This window comes from Peromyscus leucopus, chromosome 1 (assembly GCF_004664715.2).
Source record: "Peromyscus leucopus breed LL Stock chromosome 1, UCI_PerLeu_2.1, whole genome shotgun sequence".
NCBI classification, from domain to species: domain Eukaryota; kingdom Metazoa; phylum Chordata; class Mammalia; order Rodentia; family Cricetidae; genus Peromyscus; species Peromyscus leucopus.
In genome coordinates this window covers 145,539,357-145,558,155 of record NC_051063.1, presented here as the reverse complement: position 1 = coordinate 145,558,155, position 18,799 = coordinate 145,539,357, and the positions used below count along the sequence as shown (strand labels likewise).

The following is an 18,799-nucleotide window of genomic DNA, read 5'->3' as shown; positions in this document are numbered from 1 at the left end:
GAACAAGTAGGACATTTCTTTATAGTTTCCTTGGCTTGTTACCAAGTGATAGAAAACTCTTTCTTCAAACCTTTACTGTTAATATGGTGTTTCTTATGAAATTCTGAGGCTTCTAGCACATTTCCTACCAATAGCGTATCAATTCCATCATTACTTTGTGCTAAAGGGCCTGGTAGACCCATATGGGATCTGATGTGTGTTATACACAAGGGATGATTTCTATTTCTGATTATTTCTTGTAAATGAATAAATAACAAAGTTAATTCTGAATCATCTGGTATAAATTCAACAGTTTTGATACATAAAACAACTTTCTGCATATCAAGAGTCACTAACTATAAGAGGTTCTGGAAAATCTAATGGTACCATGAGAATAGCATATAATTCTGACTTTTGAACAGAATCATAAGGGCTTTGAGCCACTTTACTTAAATTTCCTTACTTATAACCTGTCTTTCCTGATTTATTTGTATCAGTATAGAATGTAGGGGCTCCAGAAATTGGTGTTCCCCATACGGTGTGAGGAAAGATCCAATTAGTTCTTTTTATAAACTAAAGTCTCTTGCTTTGGGGATATTTGTTGCGAATCTCTCACAAGAAATTATTGCAAGTTCTTTGCCGATGTTCATTTTCTGCCCATAATAAGGCAATTTCAGCATTAGTAAAAGGACCACAATTTCTACTGGATCTATTCCTGTTAATTGATGAAGTCTCAATTTTCCTTCCAGAATCATTTCAGAAACCTTTTCTACATAGGTCTTTAAATTTTTACTCTGTTTGTGAGGTAAAAATATCCATCTAAAATATTATCTTCTCTCTGGATAAGAATTCCTGTAGGAGAATGAGTAGAGGGCAGTAATACCAGGATACAATCAAGCTCTGGACCACATGTGCATCCTGTAGTTTCTTTTCTACCAAAGCCAATTCTCTCTCAGACTCAGGTCATAATTTTCTTGGACTGTTTAAGTCCTTATCATTTTATAAATTTAGAAATAAATTACCTAGTTCTTGAGTAGTTAATCTGACTGTGGATCATAGCCAGTTAATATCTCCCAGCAATTTTTGAAAATCATTGAGTTCATAATTGATCTCTCCTGATTTATACTTTCTGTGGTTGAATTTTTTGTAAACCTATCTTATATCACAGGTAATTAATAGAATCTCCTCTCTGTATTTTTTTCAGGAAATTTGTAATCCCCAACAGAGCAATTTTTCTTTACTTCTTCAAACATTTTTTCTAAGGTATCTGCATCTGAATCAGCTAGTAAGATATCATCCATATAATGGTAAATTATAGATTGGAGAACATGTTTACAAATTATTTCCCAATAGCTATTGTACAAAATATGGACAAAAGGTGTTTAACTTCCCTTGTGGAAGAATTTTCCACTGATAACTTTTAACAGGCTGGGAATTATTATAAGTAGGCATGGCGAATGCAAATTTTTCTCTATCCTGTTCTTGTAAAAATATAGTAAAAAAAAAAACCAGTCTTTTAAATCATTCACTATAATAGACTATCCTTTAGGTAATAAAGAAGGCAAGAGAATTCTAGCTGTAAAGAGTCCATTGTCTGGATCACTATATTAATGGCTCCTAGATCTGTTACCATTCTCCATTTTCCAGATTTCTTTTTAATGACAAATATAGGAGAATTTCGAGGACTGGTCAATTCTTCAATATGTTGAGCATTTAGCTGCTCCTGTACCAGCTGTTCTAAGGCCTGGAATCTTTCTGATATCAGAGGCCACTGTTCCACCCAGACAGGTTTGTCAGTTGACCATTTTAAAGGTAGGGATGTTGGTACCTTTGAAAGCTCAGCAGCTGCTGTGCCTTGTTTATGTCCAGCCTGAACGGTTGGTGACTGTTCTTGATAATACCTTTGAATATTTCTCTCAGAAGCATATGTTAGTTTATAGTTTGTTTCTGAAATTGGAGGAATATTAATCTGGGTTTTTCCATTGTTGAAACAAATCACATCCCCATAAATTCATAGCTATGTTAGCCACATATGGCTTTAATTTTCCTACCTGTCTTTCTGGACCTTTACACTTGAACCACCTTGTATTTTGTTTTACCTGAGATAAAATTCCAATCCCTACCTCCTGAAGAGGCCAATCCAGATGCCATGATTTTGGTGAAATGGTTACATCCACAGCTATGTCTAGTAAACCTTCGATTACAATGCCATTTATTTGTATTTTCAGTTTCTGTCTTTGATCATTTATAGAAGTTTGCCAAGACACTTGTTTTATGGTTTCTCCTGAAAATTTTGTATTATCTAACTGAAGCTGTTTTGTCATCTGGAGCAGTATGGTTTTAAACAATAGATATTAAATCTTTTAATTGCTCTGTGGATGAGTTTGCCAATGCTGACAGGGAATGATTGAACCAAATTTGATATTGGGGCCTGCAAGAGGCCCCCTAAAGTGTTTGCCAATGGCAAAGGGGTTACCCTGTCTGTCCTATGTTGATCTGCATTCATTAGTCCAATGTCAGCCTTTGCTACATCTTCTACATATTCTAGAAGGCAGGGGGCCTTCTATTTGGGTTATCTCTAGAAAAAAACATTATTTCCAGGAACACCTTGCCTACAATCCCTTTTCAGATAACTGTTTTTTTTTTTTTACCACAATTAAAATATATGACCTTTTGATTTTTCTTAAAATTTTTAGAAATCACTTCTTCTATCCAAGTATTATCCTAAGTGTGAAATCCGATATCAGCTGTATTTTGGATCCATTCATCTATGGGTGCTGATCTTGCCTTTAAATGCTTAATCATCCTTTTGCATTCTGAATTAGCCTTTCTAAAAGCCAAAGATTCAATTAATATTTCTCTAGCTTCAGGGTCTGATAGCATTCTATTTACAGCTGAAGTCAATCTTTCTTAAAAAAAAAAAAAAAAAAAAAATCGGTGAAGGCTTCGTTTGGACCTTGTATAATTTTAGTAAATGACCCAGTTCTTTTTCCTGATTCTTCAACCCTGTCTCAAGCATTCAAAGCTGCTGTACCCTATAGGGCCAAGGTGTGACCATCAAATCTAAACTGTCTTTGCAAATCAGCATACTGTCTGTCCTTCACAGAGAAGCTGATCTAGGAAAATTTCCGGACCTCTAACCCTACTTCATCGTTCTATGTCTCTAGCTTCCTCTCTCCACCATGTTTTCCACTGTAACTGAGGACCAGCTTCCAATACAGCTGTAGCTATATCTTTCTAGTCTTATACAATAATTCTGTTCTGAGTTGCCCATGAATTTAACATCTACTTCACAAAGGGTGAGTGCATACCATATGAAATGACTTTGTCCTTAAATCTCTTCAAATCTAACATGTCTATAGGATGCCAGTTAACTTCTGCATAGCTTTGGGGTACCTATCATCTGGTGGTCATTCTTGTATGGTAACTGGATAAATTAAAGTTGGTTTTCTAATAACCTTGGACCACTCTGCTTCAGTTTCATAATGCAGTGGTGAGGTAGGTTCTGCTCTAAATTCTTCTGTCTGTGTGTGAATATTTTTTCTTAGTTTCATTAGTAGGTCTTTCTAAGGATTGTTTCTTATCAATCAATTTTTCATATCTGGCACTGATATCAAACCACTTTTTAAGGGTAAAACATGAATTACCAAACTGATAAAAATTATAGTTGACATATGTCAATACCAGCTAAGTTGATTATCCCTTTATTTAATTTTTCCATTTCCAAACCATCTCCATTGTGGAACCATACAGAGACCTAACTCCCTGCATCATAGTATTAATCCCCATTCTTAATGTGGCGAAAAGCTTTTTTTTTTTTAAAAAAAAAAAAAAAACTAATTCCCACCCCCCCCAACTTAAGAATTCCCAGGTGTCAATGGAGTATTACTCAGTTATAAAAAAAAAATGACATCATGAAATTTTCAGGCAAATGGATGGAACTAGAAAAAATCATCCTGAGTGAGGTAACCTAGACCCAGAAAGACAAACTGGGTATGTTCTCACTCATAAGTGGATATTAGCTGTTAAATAAAGGACAACCAGGCTACAATCCACAGCCCCAGAGAGGCTAGGTAACAAGGAGGCCCAAAGAAGGATGCATGGATTTCCATGGGAAGGGGAAATAGAAGAGATCTCCCAGGTAAACTGGGGGCAGGGGTGGGGGTGAAAGGGTAATGGGAACGTGAGGGATCAGGTTGGGCAGGTTGGGGGCAGGATGGAGGGGGAGAGTAATGAAAGAGATGTCTTGATGAGGGACCCATTTTGGGGTTAGGGAGAAGCCTGGTGCCAGGGAAACTCCCAGGAATCCACAAGGATGACCCCGGCTAAAACTCCTAGCAGTAGTAAAGAGGGTGGCTGAACTGGTCATTTCCTGTATTCAGATTGGTGAACAGAGAGCCTCATCTGATGGAAGCAGATGCAGAGATCCACAGCCAAACACTGGGCTGAGCTCCAGAAATCCAGTTGAAGAGAGGGAGGAGAGGTTGAATGACCAAGGGGATGTTAAGATCATGATGGGGGAACCCACAGAGACAGCTTACCTTAGCTCATGGTAGCTCACAGAATCTAGATCGACAGCCAGGGAGCCTGCATGGGACTGACCTAGGCCCTCTGCATGTGTGTGACAGTTGTGTAGCTTGGTCTGTTTGTGGAGCTCCTAGCAGTGGGATCAGGACCTGTCCCTGGCACTTGAGCTGGCTTTTGGGAACCTATTCCCCATGCTGGGTTGCCTCACCCAGCCTTGATGCAGGGGAGGAGCTTGGTCCTGCCTGACTTGATGTGCTGTGCTTTATTGACTCCCATCAGAGGCCTGCCCCTCTCTGACCTGAGACTGTGGATTCCGGGGGGAGGGAGGGGGAGAGTGGTAGAGAGGAGGCAGGAAGGGAGAGAGAATGGGAGGAGAGGAGAGAGGGGAAAGTACAATTGGGATGTAAAATAAATAAAAATGTCTAATTTTAAAAAAGAAACAAAGTAAATAAAAATGAAGAAGAAATAGAAGAAATGGAGGAGGAGGAAGAAGAAGAAATAGAAGAAGGAGGAGAAGAAGAGGAGGAGGAGGAGAATTCCCAGGTGTCTTACCAGATCTACAGATGACAACAGTGAAGGCAAAGCTCTGTGAGGGCAGCCATCTGCAATGGCAGTGCTTGACTTGGCGGGGCTGAGAGGGGGTGCCCAGGCGGCAGGCTAGCAGAGGGTGCGGGGGTTGCTGTGGGCTGCTGCTGCACTGCACGGGTTTATTTTGTTTATGTCATTTGTGTGTGTGTGTGTGTGTGTGTGTGTGTGTGTGTGTGTGTGTGTGTGTGTGTGTGTCCTTGGAGAGAAGAAGAGGGCATTGGATTTCCTGGAGCTGGAGTTTCTGGCAGTTGTGAGCCATTCAGCCTGAGTGGTCTATGAGCCATATAAGTCCTGTGTAAGAGCAAGAAGCACTCTTAACCACTGAGCCATCTCCCTAACCCCAAGGACATCATTTTATTAAAATCCCCCTAAAAGGCCTTATCTCCAAATACAGCTGCATTCTGGTATGTAGGAAGTTAGGACTTTAACATAAGACTCTGGAGGTAAGCTGGGTGTGGTGGCGCATCCTTTAATCCCAGCCCTTGGGAGGCAGAGGCAGATGGAGGCCGGCCTGCTCTACACAGTGAGTTCCAGGATAGCCAGGGCTATATAGAAAACCCTTTCTTGAAAAACAAAATAAAACAAAAAGGACCTTGGATGGAGCAGAGTTTAGTCCTGCCTCTTCTCCTCCGTAGTCGGTGGGCCAGGCTTCAGTGAAACACAGGTTCAGAGAGAAGGAGACACAGACCCATCTCCTTGGGCAGTGTGAAACGGATCCTAGAGCTCTGCCCGAAGACATCTAGGCTTGCCTCTAATGTGTTGTTGTTGCTCTCGAAGACCTGGCACTGGAAAACTGTGGCTTCCTCCTTGTACTGACCCCGACTGCACATGTGCTCCTCACTACTCAAGGCCAGCCTGGGCTACGTATCCAGGTTAAAGGCCCGCTTGAGACAGGTGTAAGTCTCAGGCTCCAGAAAGGAAACAAAACAAAGCTACTTTCTCTTCCGGCTTACTGCCTGCCTGTCGGGCTCTGCGCCTGTCGGGCTCACCGAAGAGAATCGAAATGAGAGGTGAAGGCTGGTGTTCAGCTTGCCTTATCTTTTTTTATTCAGTCTAGAATCTCAACCCATAAAATAGTGATGCCCACATTCAGAGTGACTCTTCACACCTACGGTAAAACTCTCTGAAAACACCATCCAGAAGACCCAGAGCTGTGTCTCCCAGGCGATTCCAGATCCTGTCAAAGTGACAGTATTAGTCATCACAGCTGCACAGGAGTTTTAGGTGGAGAGCTAGGTCCACTTTCTCTTGCACCTACAGGAGCTAATGACTGAAGGGTCGCTGGACCACCTGGGAGGTGATCAAATGTCTGTTCTACCTGCCTGGCTTTTCTTCATCCCACCATATTGTCCACCATTAAATTGTATTTACTTCTTAAATAAATTGTTGTTGACTTCATCTAACCAGATGAACACTCCACCACCCCAAACAGATCATTTTTGATTCTCTGACACATCACAAGTGCGTAGCACATAGTAAACAGTATTTATCAGGTGGGTGTACTCACAAGTAGGCCTTGTGACTCTTAAGTGCTAACCTGTCTGTGTGGTAAACTCCTTTTCTTTTTCTGACAGTACAAACAGGCCATCCAGGAGCTTGTGCGCTGTGTGGCATTGACAAGAATTTGCTATGGCGACTCACACTGGAAGCTAGCAGAAGCCTACATTAATCTGGCTCAAGGCTACCTCCAGCTGAAAGGTGAGCGTCTCTCAGGCCAGTGAGGATCAGCTCATCAGCTGACGGGTTTCTCTTCCTCCTGTCCCAAACTGATTCACACCAGAGGGGTCAGGTCTTCATGGCTCTCCTTTCCAAGTACTAAGTGGCAATTTCCTTTTAGGAGGAATCATTAAGGTGTATAACATATAGGTATCAACAGGAAGAAACAAAGATTATAACAGGGTTTTTTTGTGGTCTTGAAATTAGAGTTCTTGAAGGATCCGAAGATGTCAGGAGAAAAGCCAAGACATGGAGTGGAGGCTTTGACTGGACTTGTTCTTGAGAGGTGGGAGGCAGGGGGCTGAAAGAGAGAGTCACTCCTGAGAGTAAGTAGCCAAAAGACCCAAGCTGGCATTAGCTTGGGCAGCTTGAAAAGCTAAGGTGAAACTTGCTTTAGACAGCCACAGCTGGTCTTCCAACTATGTGGCCAGGATCCAGCGTTTTTCTTTTCATATCATTTGGCTCTGTTTGTCTTGGCGTTAGCTCCATCTTAGCCAAGCTTTGCCCGTAAGACTACCAGCAACTTTAGGTTTTCTTGCCAAGCATGACCAAGAAAAAAAGCCTTTCCCACTCACCGAAACATCTCAGTGTTTTGGAGGCACCCCGTTTAGACCACGTTGGATTGTGTACTGAAATGAAGGCATATTCTGAGAGGTCAGACCTGGTTTTTGCTTCTCCTGTGTCCTGGGAAAGAAGCTGGTTTGGGCCAGCTTCAGATGCGCAGGAGTTGAGCATCCTAAGAGGAAGATAGAATGTGGGGATGGACACAGGAAGGTAGATAAGATACTCATCACGTGGTGTGTTCGACTTGCTGGCTCTGCCGGCTCACACAAGGCGTACCACAGCACCCCTCGACACTCAGTTTATCAGCCGAAGAGCAGTGACAGGATGTCGGCACACAGACTTCCCAGGGTCCAGTGAGTGGCCTCCCAACTGGAAAGTACCACAAGACCAGCCCATTCTCACCTGTTAGTCAGAGGCCATCAGAGCCAGAGGGAGCATTGAAGATCATCTCATTGCCACCTCCTCTAGATCCAGAGAAAATGCATCGGAGTTGAAACAGCTTGCTGCAAAATCACATTGTTAATAAGCAGCTGACCTGAGACTCAGACCTGGGAATCACGTGCCAGTACCAGTGTCCTGCCGTCTGGGAGTTCAAATCCTCCCTTCCTTCTGCAACCCACTCACTTCTGCATGGATCTTTCTCTCTGAGTCTGTCTTCACTATTCAGCAAGGTCTCACTGAGGGTCAGCCACCATGCTAATTGTCTTATAAAACCTATTCAGACTTTGAATTTTCTACCTGTAGAGGGTCGGGTACTCTTGTTTCTCCTCTTCACGGTCAAGGTAGCTGAGGCCAGTGTCATAGTGAAGGATGGAGCAGAGGATTCAGGCTGAGAAGTCTCACTGCAGAGTCCCTGTTCTTGAAACTGAACCCGTGCTGTCTCCATAAGTTCAAGTTCTAAGGAAGGGACCCATCTGGAATCCTAGTCCATTACTATAGGTAGATCATAGAGACAATTAACAGTGATAAATTCCTGACAGCCAAGTTAAAGCTGTGCCTTTAAAATATAGGACACATAGAATTCGGAAAGAGTTCCTACACCAAGAACATAGGCTTGCTTCTCTCCATTAGGATGTATATTGTTTCTGTTTTACAGACACAGGAATGGAATTAACTTCCTATTTTGACAGCTTTTACAGAGAACTGAGATATGATTAGATGCAATTCAGAACATAGGGCTGGAGATAAATGAATATGAGTGGAAGGTGGTGTCAGCATGGGGGCGGAAGGTGGGAGTGTGTGGGGAGGGTAAAGGAACATACTCCCGGGCTGGTATTCCTCAGTATCACCCCCCCCCCCACACACACAGATTAATCAGCCCCTAGAAGAACACTAGAACACATGGGGAAATCAGTAATAACATTTATTACTCTGTCTCTTGTTCATCTGTGGCTGCACAGGAACAAGAGATTACAGCACAATCGTCTATTACCTCCTTGGGGTTGTGTTTATAAGTATTTATAGCCACTGTATTTGCGTTATGCTAAAAGAACGCTTTAATATTATGGTTGTAAATGGATGAACAGAAGACTCAGAATTTTTAGTATTTCATTTAGATTGCTGTCACTCAGCCAGGATCACAATTCCTGAATATCTTGCTTCCTACCCAGAATGCTACAGTCCTTGCATTCCATTTGTGTTTTGGTAATTATTTATATTTTACATCTGATGCTGGTGATGTGTCAAAGCTGCTCAGTTCCAGCACATTGTGCTTATTTGATTTCTCCAAAGGCCATTTTGGGAAATGTTTTTCCTCTTGAATACTTGGTATCCAAACGATTCTTTGGTTGTTCCAGTCAGGTACTAGTTCCTGCTTCCCAGATCTACGTCTGTGTGCTGCTGGACACCATGCGGTGATCTCCCGATCTCCTGGCTGTGGAGAATCATGTTCCTGTCCAGCCGAGATGAAAGAGACACTGACCCTTCTCTGTCTCTGTCCACAGGGCTGTCACTACAAGCAAAGCAACATGCCGAAAAAGCCAAAGAAATCCTGGCCAGCTCCATTGAGAATCCCTATCATGACAATGCAGCCATCTTCAAGTGTTCCATAGAGCTTTTCTATACCATGGGCAGAGCCCTGCTCGCCCTTCAGAAGTATCCTTTGGTGTCTAATCTTCACAAACAGAAAGCACCCTTGCTGTCATTCTTATAGCTGATGCTCCAAGACAGAGAAAAAGTTGCTAGGTGATCGGGGATAATAGGAAAGAGTGTATGCACAGGGAAAGTCCAGGATATGGGGCTCCAGAACCTGGGGACCAGAGGGACTTTTCCTGAACGTATTTCAGATTTAAAGAAGCCTCAGAGAACTTGATAAAAGCCGAGAAACTTTCCAAGGAGATGCTGCAATGTGGGAACATTATAAAGGAGGAGTGGGTAGAAATCCAAGCGCGGATCAAGTTGTCCTTTGCACAGTAAGTTAAGTTCTTTGCAGCTAAGAGCTTGTCTGCAGGATGACTGGAGGCTCTGAGACTCTGTCCGTGGCTCCTCCCAAGGCCATCGTGCAGCAAAGAAGAGCTAGGCTGTCATGTCAGAGCAGCCCCAACCAAGACAGGCGCCAGTGACACTTGTCACCTGATGTGGAGTATATGCATGCCACACCCCCCCCCGCCCTGCTGCCCCTTCATCCCCCTCCTCTCCCCTTCTCCCCTCCCTCAGCATTGTTACCATTCATCTAGGGAAGCTTCGCTGATACAGAGGTGTTTTTCTGAGGTTCTGCTCCCCCCCCATGGGATTGCCAGGTTACAGGATAGCGGTACACTGCCAGTTCCCCTAGGCACTGACCCATCGCTCTGCCCAGCTACACGGCCTCCTGCAGGATGGATGGGGTCCTGTCTGGTTACAGCCCCGACAGTGTTTGGCACTGTAACTCTTTCTAACTTGCTGCCTTGAAGTGTGTACCATGCTACCCAATTATTTTTAAATTCTATTTACTTTCCTTATTGAATTAATGAGTTTGAATACCTCCATATGCCTGAGAGCCATTTGGGATTCTCTTTCCACAAAACGCCTGTTAAGGTCTATCTTATTTTTCTTTTGGATTTCTCTGTGCTTTTCATACTAATAATCAAGATTTTCATGTATTTATACATGTGAATTATGTTGCATGTGTTTTCTTATATCAGTTGCTCTTTTTTTTGTCTATGGTGTTCTTTATAATATAGAAATTCTTCATTTTACTAGAGTCATATCTACTCATTTTTTTCCTTTTTGATTTATGCCTTTGGATTTTGCTTAGAAAAATATTTCCCATCTAACTCTCAATGAGTCTCCATAATTCCCCTCTACCTCATATGTTTTAAGATAAAAAGAAAATGTGTGTATATGTGCAGGTCTGTGCACGAGTGCAGTGCCTGAGACGGCCAGAAGGGGGTGTCAGATCCCTGGTACTGAAGTTAAGGTGATTGTGATTATCTGATATGGGTGTTGGAAACCCAACCGGGGTCCTCTGCAGGAGCGCTACCTGCTGTTAGACTGCCGACAGCTCTCCAGCCTCTACCTCACGTTTTAACGGTGGTGTCACTCACTGCGTTCTTAGTATTGCGTATCTCCGTTTAGAAACTTCGCTTTGGATAATCCAGAGATCATCCAAATGAGGGGTTTTAGTCTGCAGATGTACTGTTTTCCCCAGCGATCCCAGTGTGAACTGCTTTTCTGGCTGTGGCATTTATGGGTAGAAGCATGTCTTCTCAGAAGCACCTGTGAGATTGATTCTTTTGTGAGGCCCTCCATCCACCCTCAGCCCTTATGAATGTTCCCAATGGCACAGAAGAAACTGCATTCTTTTATTTTGTGTGTGTGTTTGGTGACCTAATGAGTCTGTATAATACTGAGTATATTAGTTTCTGATATTCAAATGTACATCTTAATACACATACACACACACACACACACGCGCACACACACATATATGCATATACATATATATGTGTGTATGCATATGCGTGTGTGTGTGTGTGTGTGTGTGTGTGTGTGTGTGTGTGTGTGTGTATTTGTTTTTCGAGACAGGATTTCTCTGTGTTGCCCTGGCTGTCCTAGAATTAGCTTTGTAGACCAGGCTGGCCTTGAACTCAGAGATGTCCCCTGCCTCTGCCTTCCGAGTGCTGAGATTAAAGACGTGAGCTACCACTCCCAGCACATCTTAAATTTTTTTTTCAAATTGCTATATTAGTGTTTAGATGAATGCATTTAAACCCCAGACTGTAATCAGCATTCTGTCTACCCCTGTGGTTTGCCGTTGATACACGTTCTCAGGTGGCTTTGCTGAAGGGAAGGAGAGCCCGCAGCAGCGCGTCTCGGTCATCGGCCATCTTTCCATCACATCATGTCTCTTGTTTGTCTCTGTTCTAGTTTTGTTTGCGTTGCTGTGATGAAGTACCCAGACCACAAGCAACAAGGGTCGGGGGTGGGGCTTATTCGCCTTACCGTTCAGTACAGGTTATAGTCTGTCAGGGTGGAAGTCAAGGCAGAAACTCAAAACATCACCCCAGGGTCGAGAGCAGGCTGGAGGTGGACCAGGAGCCCAGAACACGCTGTTCAGTTTCATCAGTCATCAGAGAAATGGGAGCTAAAATAGTCAGAGAACGCCATGCTCACACTAAAAGGCCTAACTAAACCTTTTGAAAAGATTGATCGTGCCAAGTGTTGGCACGGGTGTAGTTCTCCCTCATACCTGCTTGGGTGTAGTAGATAGAACTCGTTTAGAAAACTGTTTGGCATTATCTCCTAAATCTGAACATCTTCACACTCTTTGGCCCAGCAGTATCACCTGTAATATATGTTCAGCAGAAATCTTTGCATATTTGTCCACCAAAATACACATCCAAGTATGTTCTCAGCCTCAGTATTCAATAGCCATGAACTAGGAACAGCCCAAATCTCCTCAAAAGGAAGCTAGAGATCTGTGATCTGTTTGTATAAAAAGGCAATTGTCAAGCCGCTCATTACATAATGTCGTGAATGACTCTCACAAACACAGTATTCAGTGAAAGAAACCAGACCCCAAATATTCAGACTGGTTCCATTCATAGGACTGATGGGGCAAGCCATTTGTTGGTGACCAGAGGGCTAACCCACACAGAATCTCTGCCTGCTCAGAATGAGACGCGTTTTTATCCCATTGTGCAGGAGGTATACAAAGAGGAGGCCCCATATCTGATATTGGTTGCATCTGTTGAGACCTGATTAATGCGTCAGTTCTTAGTGTTGAGCGCTGTTGCTACAAAACACTCAAGTATCCTCTGCCAGAATCTGGCGCCACCTTAGGAGTGCTTGCCAAAGCGCAATACCAAATGTAGACAGCAGGTGGCGAGCTTTGCCTACATCTGTGTCGAATCACCCTCAAGAATTTAAAGACCCCGTTAAACTCTTTGGAGATCCCTTTGGTTATAATAGAACTGTTTCCAATGTAGCCACGTCCTTCCTTTCTGATTCTTCACCCTGGCATTTTCCACAGAACTTGTGTGTTTAAAATGCGTGATTTTCATTTAATCTCTTCACTCTGTGTTCTCATGGAAATAGGAATATTTTGTCCAAACGGACTTGCTTTAGAAAGAGACAAGGCTTTGGCTTTGGATGCGTCTGTAGTTACACTTGAACTGTGTGGCATTTTCTTTCACGAGTCTTGGGAATGGAAGGCCAGGGGAAGGTCTCAGGCAGCCTTTGGATTAATGCCCCTCTTAAAAGGACATCTTTCAGTGTGTCCTCTTCTTCTCTGCCCTTTTATGGTGCCTGCCAGGCTGGCCTGACACAGATAGTTCAGGCTGCAAAGTGACTCATGTTCAGGCTTCCACCCCTGCAGGAGGCCTGGGGCTTCTTCCCTCGTGTCACATCCCAGCCCTCATCCCGTCCCTCCTCTGCCACAGCACCCTGAATTCAGTAGCGACTTACTAACTTGCTGAGTGTCAAAGTGCCTGAGTTGTTGTTTCCATTAGAAAATCACCAGCAGAAATGGGACGGCTTTCCCCCAGTGCTCAGCACCGTGTTCTGTCTGGGAACTTGCACATAGATCCCAGAGATGGATACCTAACTTTATACATACAGGTGTGTGAGCGCGAATGCACGTGTGTCTTTCAAATAACAAGGCGCCATTGCTGATGGTGATGTACTGATGGCCCACTGCCGCACCCGGCTTTCTCTGTGACCGTGTGACATCATGTTTGGAGTCCTCCCCAGCTTGGCCCATGCTGTGCTGAACTAGTCCTGGAATGAGCAAACACTTTATTTTCCCTCCAGCATCAAGAGGGCCACCTGCCAAGTGACATAATGTGATGAACCCTGTGGGCTGTGAGTCAGTGCCCTGGGTTCAAGTCAGGGTTCATTCAGACCACCCCACGGGAGGATGTGGACAAACCCCTGCTTGCTATGTGTTCCACTGTCCTCTCTAGCCACTATAAGAAGGACGGCATCTCAGAAGGCAGCTGTGAGGATTAAATGGGAACTAGATTAAACCATCTAAGCACATGGTAGTCCCTCAAAAGAGGACAGGATACATGGAGGGGAGGAGAGGGGAGGGGAGGGGAGGGGAGAGATGGAGAAGAGGGGAGGAGAGGGGAGAGATGGAGAGGAGAGGAGAGGAGGGGAGAGATGGAGAAGAGGGGAGGGGAGGGGAGAGATGGAGAGGAGAGGAGGGGAGGGGAGGGGAAAGGAGGGGAGAGATGGGGAAGAGGGGAGGGGAGGGGAGAGATGGGGAAGAGGGGAGGGGAGGGGAGAGATGGAGAGGAAAGGAGAATAAAAGGCCCATTAGCTGCCAGTTACTGATTATCTTCTGTGACAAGCTCTTGAATATATTATTTATTTCACCCTCAGTCCTTACTGCAAGGTGGATACTCTTATATTCCCATTTTCATAGGAGCTAAGGCTGAAAAACAGGGCATCTCCCAAGTCATACCATGGGGAAGTAGCCAGACAGCCTGTTCTTTCCTTCCTTCCTTCCTTCCTTCCTTCCTTCCTTCCTTCCTTCCTTCCTTCCTTCCTTCCTTCTTTCCTTCCTTCCTTTTTCTTCTTCTTGTTCTTTGTTTGTGCTTTGAGACAGAGTTTCACTTAGTAGCCCTGGCTGTTCTGGAACTCACAGAGATCTGCCTGCCTCTTCTGCTTCCTGAGTGCTGGGATTAAAGGTGTGCACACCACTCCCAGCCTAGAGCCTGCTCTTTCCAATCAGTGCCCCGGCTGCCATGCACGGTGCAGAGAAATTCACTAATGCTGAACGGCATTCTGGCACTGTGTTCAACAGGAAGCTTGTCATGCGTGGAGAGAGGCACAGATGCAAATCTTTTCAGATGCTGACTCTTGGAAATCCCACCTGTCCTCTTCGGAGACTGGGTTCTCATCATATTGTTATCCCCAGCTGCATTCCCACACAGCCCTTCCCGTTCACTGATACACAGTGCTCTCACCAGACCCCAGAACTGCTAAGAGGACACCCTGTGGCTTTAGTAACGGTGACGGAGGCTGCTTTGTTTAGTTTGTGTAGAGCGAGTCGGCATCCCTATATTAGATGTCATGTGCTCTGTGGAATGACTGTGGATATATTTTCGCTCAATAAAATATGCCATGGTGTCAGTTGTGGACCTGCCAAACGTACTGTCACATTCTGTTGTTCAGAATTCTCTGTCTTTTCGTCTGTCTGGTGCTTCCTCAAGCTACCAAGTGCACCACCAACACACTAGATGGTGGATCCCCAAACACTCCCCACAACGGATAGAAAGGGACAGGGAAAGCGTTGCTGCCCCACAGGTCACACAGGAGGAACCCGAGACAAGATGCCCACTCCCGACTGATGCTGAGGTGAGTCGGAACTGGAGGGAAGACTGAAATTCAGATGGTTCTTGATATAATACTCACTCGATTCCTTTTTTATTAACTGCTTTGTGAATCTAGAGTGAGTATGTTTTCCGTTTTGCCTTTGAGTTTCAGAAGGCTCTGGGGGTTCATTAGCATGGGAGCCCCACTTCTGCCTGGGTTTAGTGGTGAGACCCTGTAATAGCAGGTACCACCGACTTCACAGGGCGACAGAAAAGGCTTTCTGTGACACAGTGTCCAACCAACAGCCTGTTGTTCCTGTTTGTCTTTAGAGAAGTATTTGGAGCACATAAAACTGTAGATAATGTTTTCCAAATTCTCCTGTGCATGTGACCAAGCTCACAAAATAGAAAAAAGTTACAAATGGAAACCTGTCGGGCGTCCTCCTTATTTCATTTACCATATCAGGCTGAGCATTTCTCTGATCATGTATGCATATAGCCAAATATATATATAAAGGAGATATATATATATATATATATATATTTCTATTTCAAACTTTGTGTTTAATTCTCACTCTGTAGCTTGCTTTTTCCCCCCAATAGCATTCCCATACATTTTGAGATGTATCCCCCATTGGTTTTTCTAATTGCTTCATTTTGGATGATTTTCCTTTGAGTTTTGCCTGATTTAGACCTACTGTGAGCACTGTTTACATGATCATTATTATGTCTCTTCAGACACACATGCAAGATTGAGTCCGAAGTGTCTGTCTGGGAGGATAGCCACCTCTGTGTCAAGTGTCCACGCCCTCAGGCTTTCCACGTTTCCCAAACTTTCCACTGGTTTACGTCCTCATTAGCAGGCTATGTGAGTTCATGTTACTCCTCCTCTCCGCGAGCATTTAATATGGTCTAGCTGCTTTTCTTTGCTGATCATATGGATGCAAATAATGTGATTACTTTCCCTCAGTTCTCTGAGGTTGAACAGCTCCTCATGTTTCCTAAACACATAGAGACCTACCAACCTTCAGCCTCCCAAGTGCTGAAATTAAAGGAGTGTGCCATCACGCCCGGCTTATTCACATCTTTCTATGGGTTGTTTGCATTATAAGATAATCCCCTAGGCATTCTTCATCCTTCTGACGCCATTATACGTTGGTTGCAGGTGTCATACATGCTGTGGAGTGCAGTTGCACCTTCCTTATGCTGTCCGCAGGCCCTGGAGTTGTTCTTGGTATTGTTTTATGCTGATTTGTGTGAGTGCCTGGGAATCGAACCCAGGGCCTCGTGAATGCTGGAGAAGTGCTACCACTGAGCTGCACCCCTGCATCAGGAGTTCAGTTCGTCCTGTGACCAGTTCACCTGCCTTTTCGGTTCTAACGTGTGTCTCATGGAAGAGGCACTTCCCTCGCTGAAGTACAGGGTTACTTACTGTTCCTTGTGTCCTCTCAAACATTTCAAAACTGTGCTCCAGAAACTTAAGCTCACGATTTATGTGGGGCCATTGCATACATGGCTTGAGGGCTCTTGTTTCACATATTTTTAGATTATGTTCACCTGTCTTCTCTTAATTTTGATGATGAATATGTTTTATCCTTATAGTAACATTCTGATTTTTTTTAGTTCGGCTGGATTTGTAAAATTTCCTGACTCATCTGCACACTCGCTGTTTTCCATCACTTTGAACTGATCTTTCCCGCTCCCCGTCTCTCTGTTGTTCGTGGTGAGAAGGGATGTTAGAGTTGAGATGTCGCTGTTGAACCCGTGTCTTCACAAGGACAACCTGAGCTGTTGCCCACAGCATACGAGTTGCAGGGAGAGAGAGTAAAGGATCTGATTGTGTGTGGCGGGCTTCGGGGCGGGCCCCATGCTCCCCACAACCTGACTAGACAGGTTCGGATGAGGAGACCTCAGAAGTCTGTTCCTGCCCACGCTCCTTGCGTGTGGCAGCAGAGTGTGCACCTTCTGCTCCTGATGCAGAGCTTGCAGCCGAGGCTCCGCCCCCAGCCTGCACTCTTCCTGAGAGGTGAGTGTTAGGTTGGTCTCTGGACACGGAAACGTGTCACGGCTTTTTCTAAACACGGGGCGGTGGGCTGTTGGCAGCTCACGGCAGGTTGTTTGTGGTCTGCGTCATTACACGCCACCTCCAGAGGGAAGAGATGCCGTTGGCTGAGTTAGCGCGGACCTGCCCCGTCCGTCTCTCTTGCTTTCTCTTTCACTGCTCTTGGCTTCCTTCTCCGGTGTTTGCCCGGCACACTCGTCTTGATGTCTGTCTTTCTCTGTTTTGCTCCTGTGTCTTCTCCAGTAGACTTGGAAGCAGAGGATGTATGCTTTCTTTCCTAGGCAGACTCGGTCGTTTCTGTCATAAGGAACGGCGACCTTGCCTGAGTTCTTTGTGCTAATTGGGTAGAAAAGAAGCTGAAGTCATTTAGAAAGCGTGTGGTATTTTTCTAGATTTTAAGTAAAACATCAAACAATCTTAGCCTGTAAAGATATAGATATTTTAGGCTCTTTGGGCTACATGATCACTGGGACAACTATTCAGTTTACCGTTGTTGTCCCAAAGCTGTGAAATGCAAACAAGCAAACCTTTATTTACACGTCAGCAGACTTGATCCTCCCACCGGAGTTTGCCGACCCTCATTTATTTTTTATTCCAGCCCTGTCTACCAAGAATCTAATTATCTGACTAAGCAATTTCATAAACATGTTTAGACTGTACTTCCGTTACCAAGAAGCTCCGTGAGCTGTCTCTGCAGAAGTAAGATTCAGTGTGGAAAGATAATGATTACACACACATTTCAAGCTCATCAAGACTGCAGAGGTCAAACTCGGTTGGGTTACCCGTTAATCTTTTCCCCTCACATCAGAATTGCCCTGAGCTCTAACCTTGCTTGATCCAAGCATGTGTCTACCCCTGACCTCTTCCTGTGTTTAGGCCTCTTTTCTGATTATAGATGACATCCACACTCACAAGCCATTCAGTCCAGATTTTTAGTCACACACACACACACACACACACACACACACACACACACACACACACACACCACAGGTGCATGCCACTGCCCTCCCAGACCAGAAGAGGGTATCAAATCCCCTGGAACTGAACTGTGAACCACCCAGTGTGGGTGCTGGAACTGCACTCTGGTCCTCGGAAACAGCAGCAAGTGACCTTAACTACTGAGACACCCCACCCTTTATCTTATCATGGCCATTGAGACCCCAGATCTGAAAAGTGTCTCTCCTTCTATCAGTTAATTCCTTTGTACAGCAAACATAGACATGAAAACCACCCAGTGGCCGAGTGAGAATGAGGCCTGCTCTGTGGTGTCTGTTTACCTGTGCCATGGGAGCTGAAGCATCTCGTGTGCTAAAGCTGCTGGCTGGAGAGCAGCATAGGAGGGATCCATGTCTTTCATTAAGAACTTTGGGCCTGGGCTGGAGAGATGGCTCAGTGGCAAAGAGCCTTGGCTGCTCTTCCAGAGGTCCTGGGTTCAATTACCACCAGCACCCACGTGGTGGCTCACAACCATCTACGATGGGATCTGGTGCCCTCTTATGGCCTGCACGTGTACATGCAGACAAAGCACTCATACATAAAAATAAATAACTTTGGATGTAAAGTTACTCCATGAATGAAATGTATATAATAGTCTTAATATTTTGAAGACTAATACTGTAAA

At 44.5% G+C, this 18,799-nt stretch overlaps 1 protein-coding gene across 5 annotated transcripts in view; it reads left to right on the top strand.

Annotated features, from left to right (window-relative positions):
- Positions 1 to 18,799, top strand: part of Ttc23 (tetratricopeptide repeat domain 23) — a 99,545-nt gene that overhangs the window by 26,764 nt on the left and 53,982 nt on the right. For all 5 annotated transcript variants that reach the window (XM_037198756.1, XM_037198749.1, XM_037198752.1 and 2 more), the window contains exons 3-5: positions 6,669 to 6,792; positions 9,318 to 9,468; positions 9,660 to 9,785. In XM_037198756.1, coding sequence (XP_037054651.1) covers positions 6,669 to 6,792; positions 9,318 to 9,468; positions 9,660 to 9,785 — 401 coding nt within the window. The remainder of the gene's footprint in view (positions 1 to 6,668; positions 6,793 to 9,317; positions 9,469 to 9,659; positions 9,786 to 18,799) is intronic.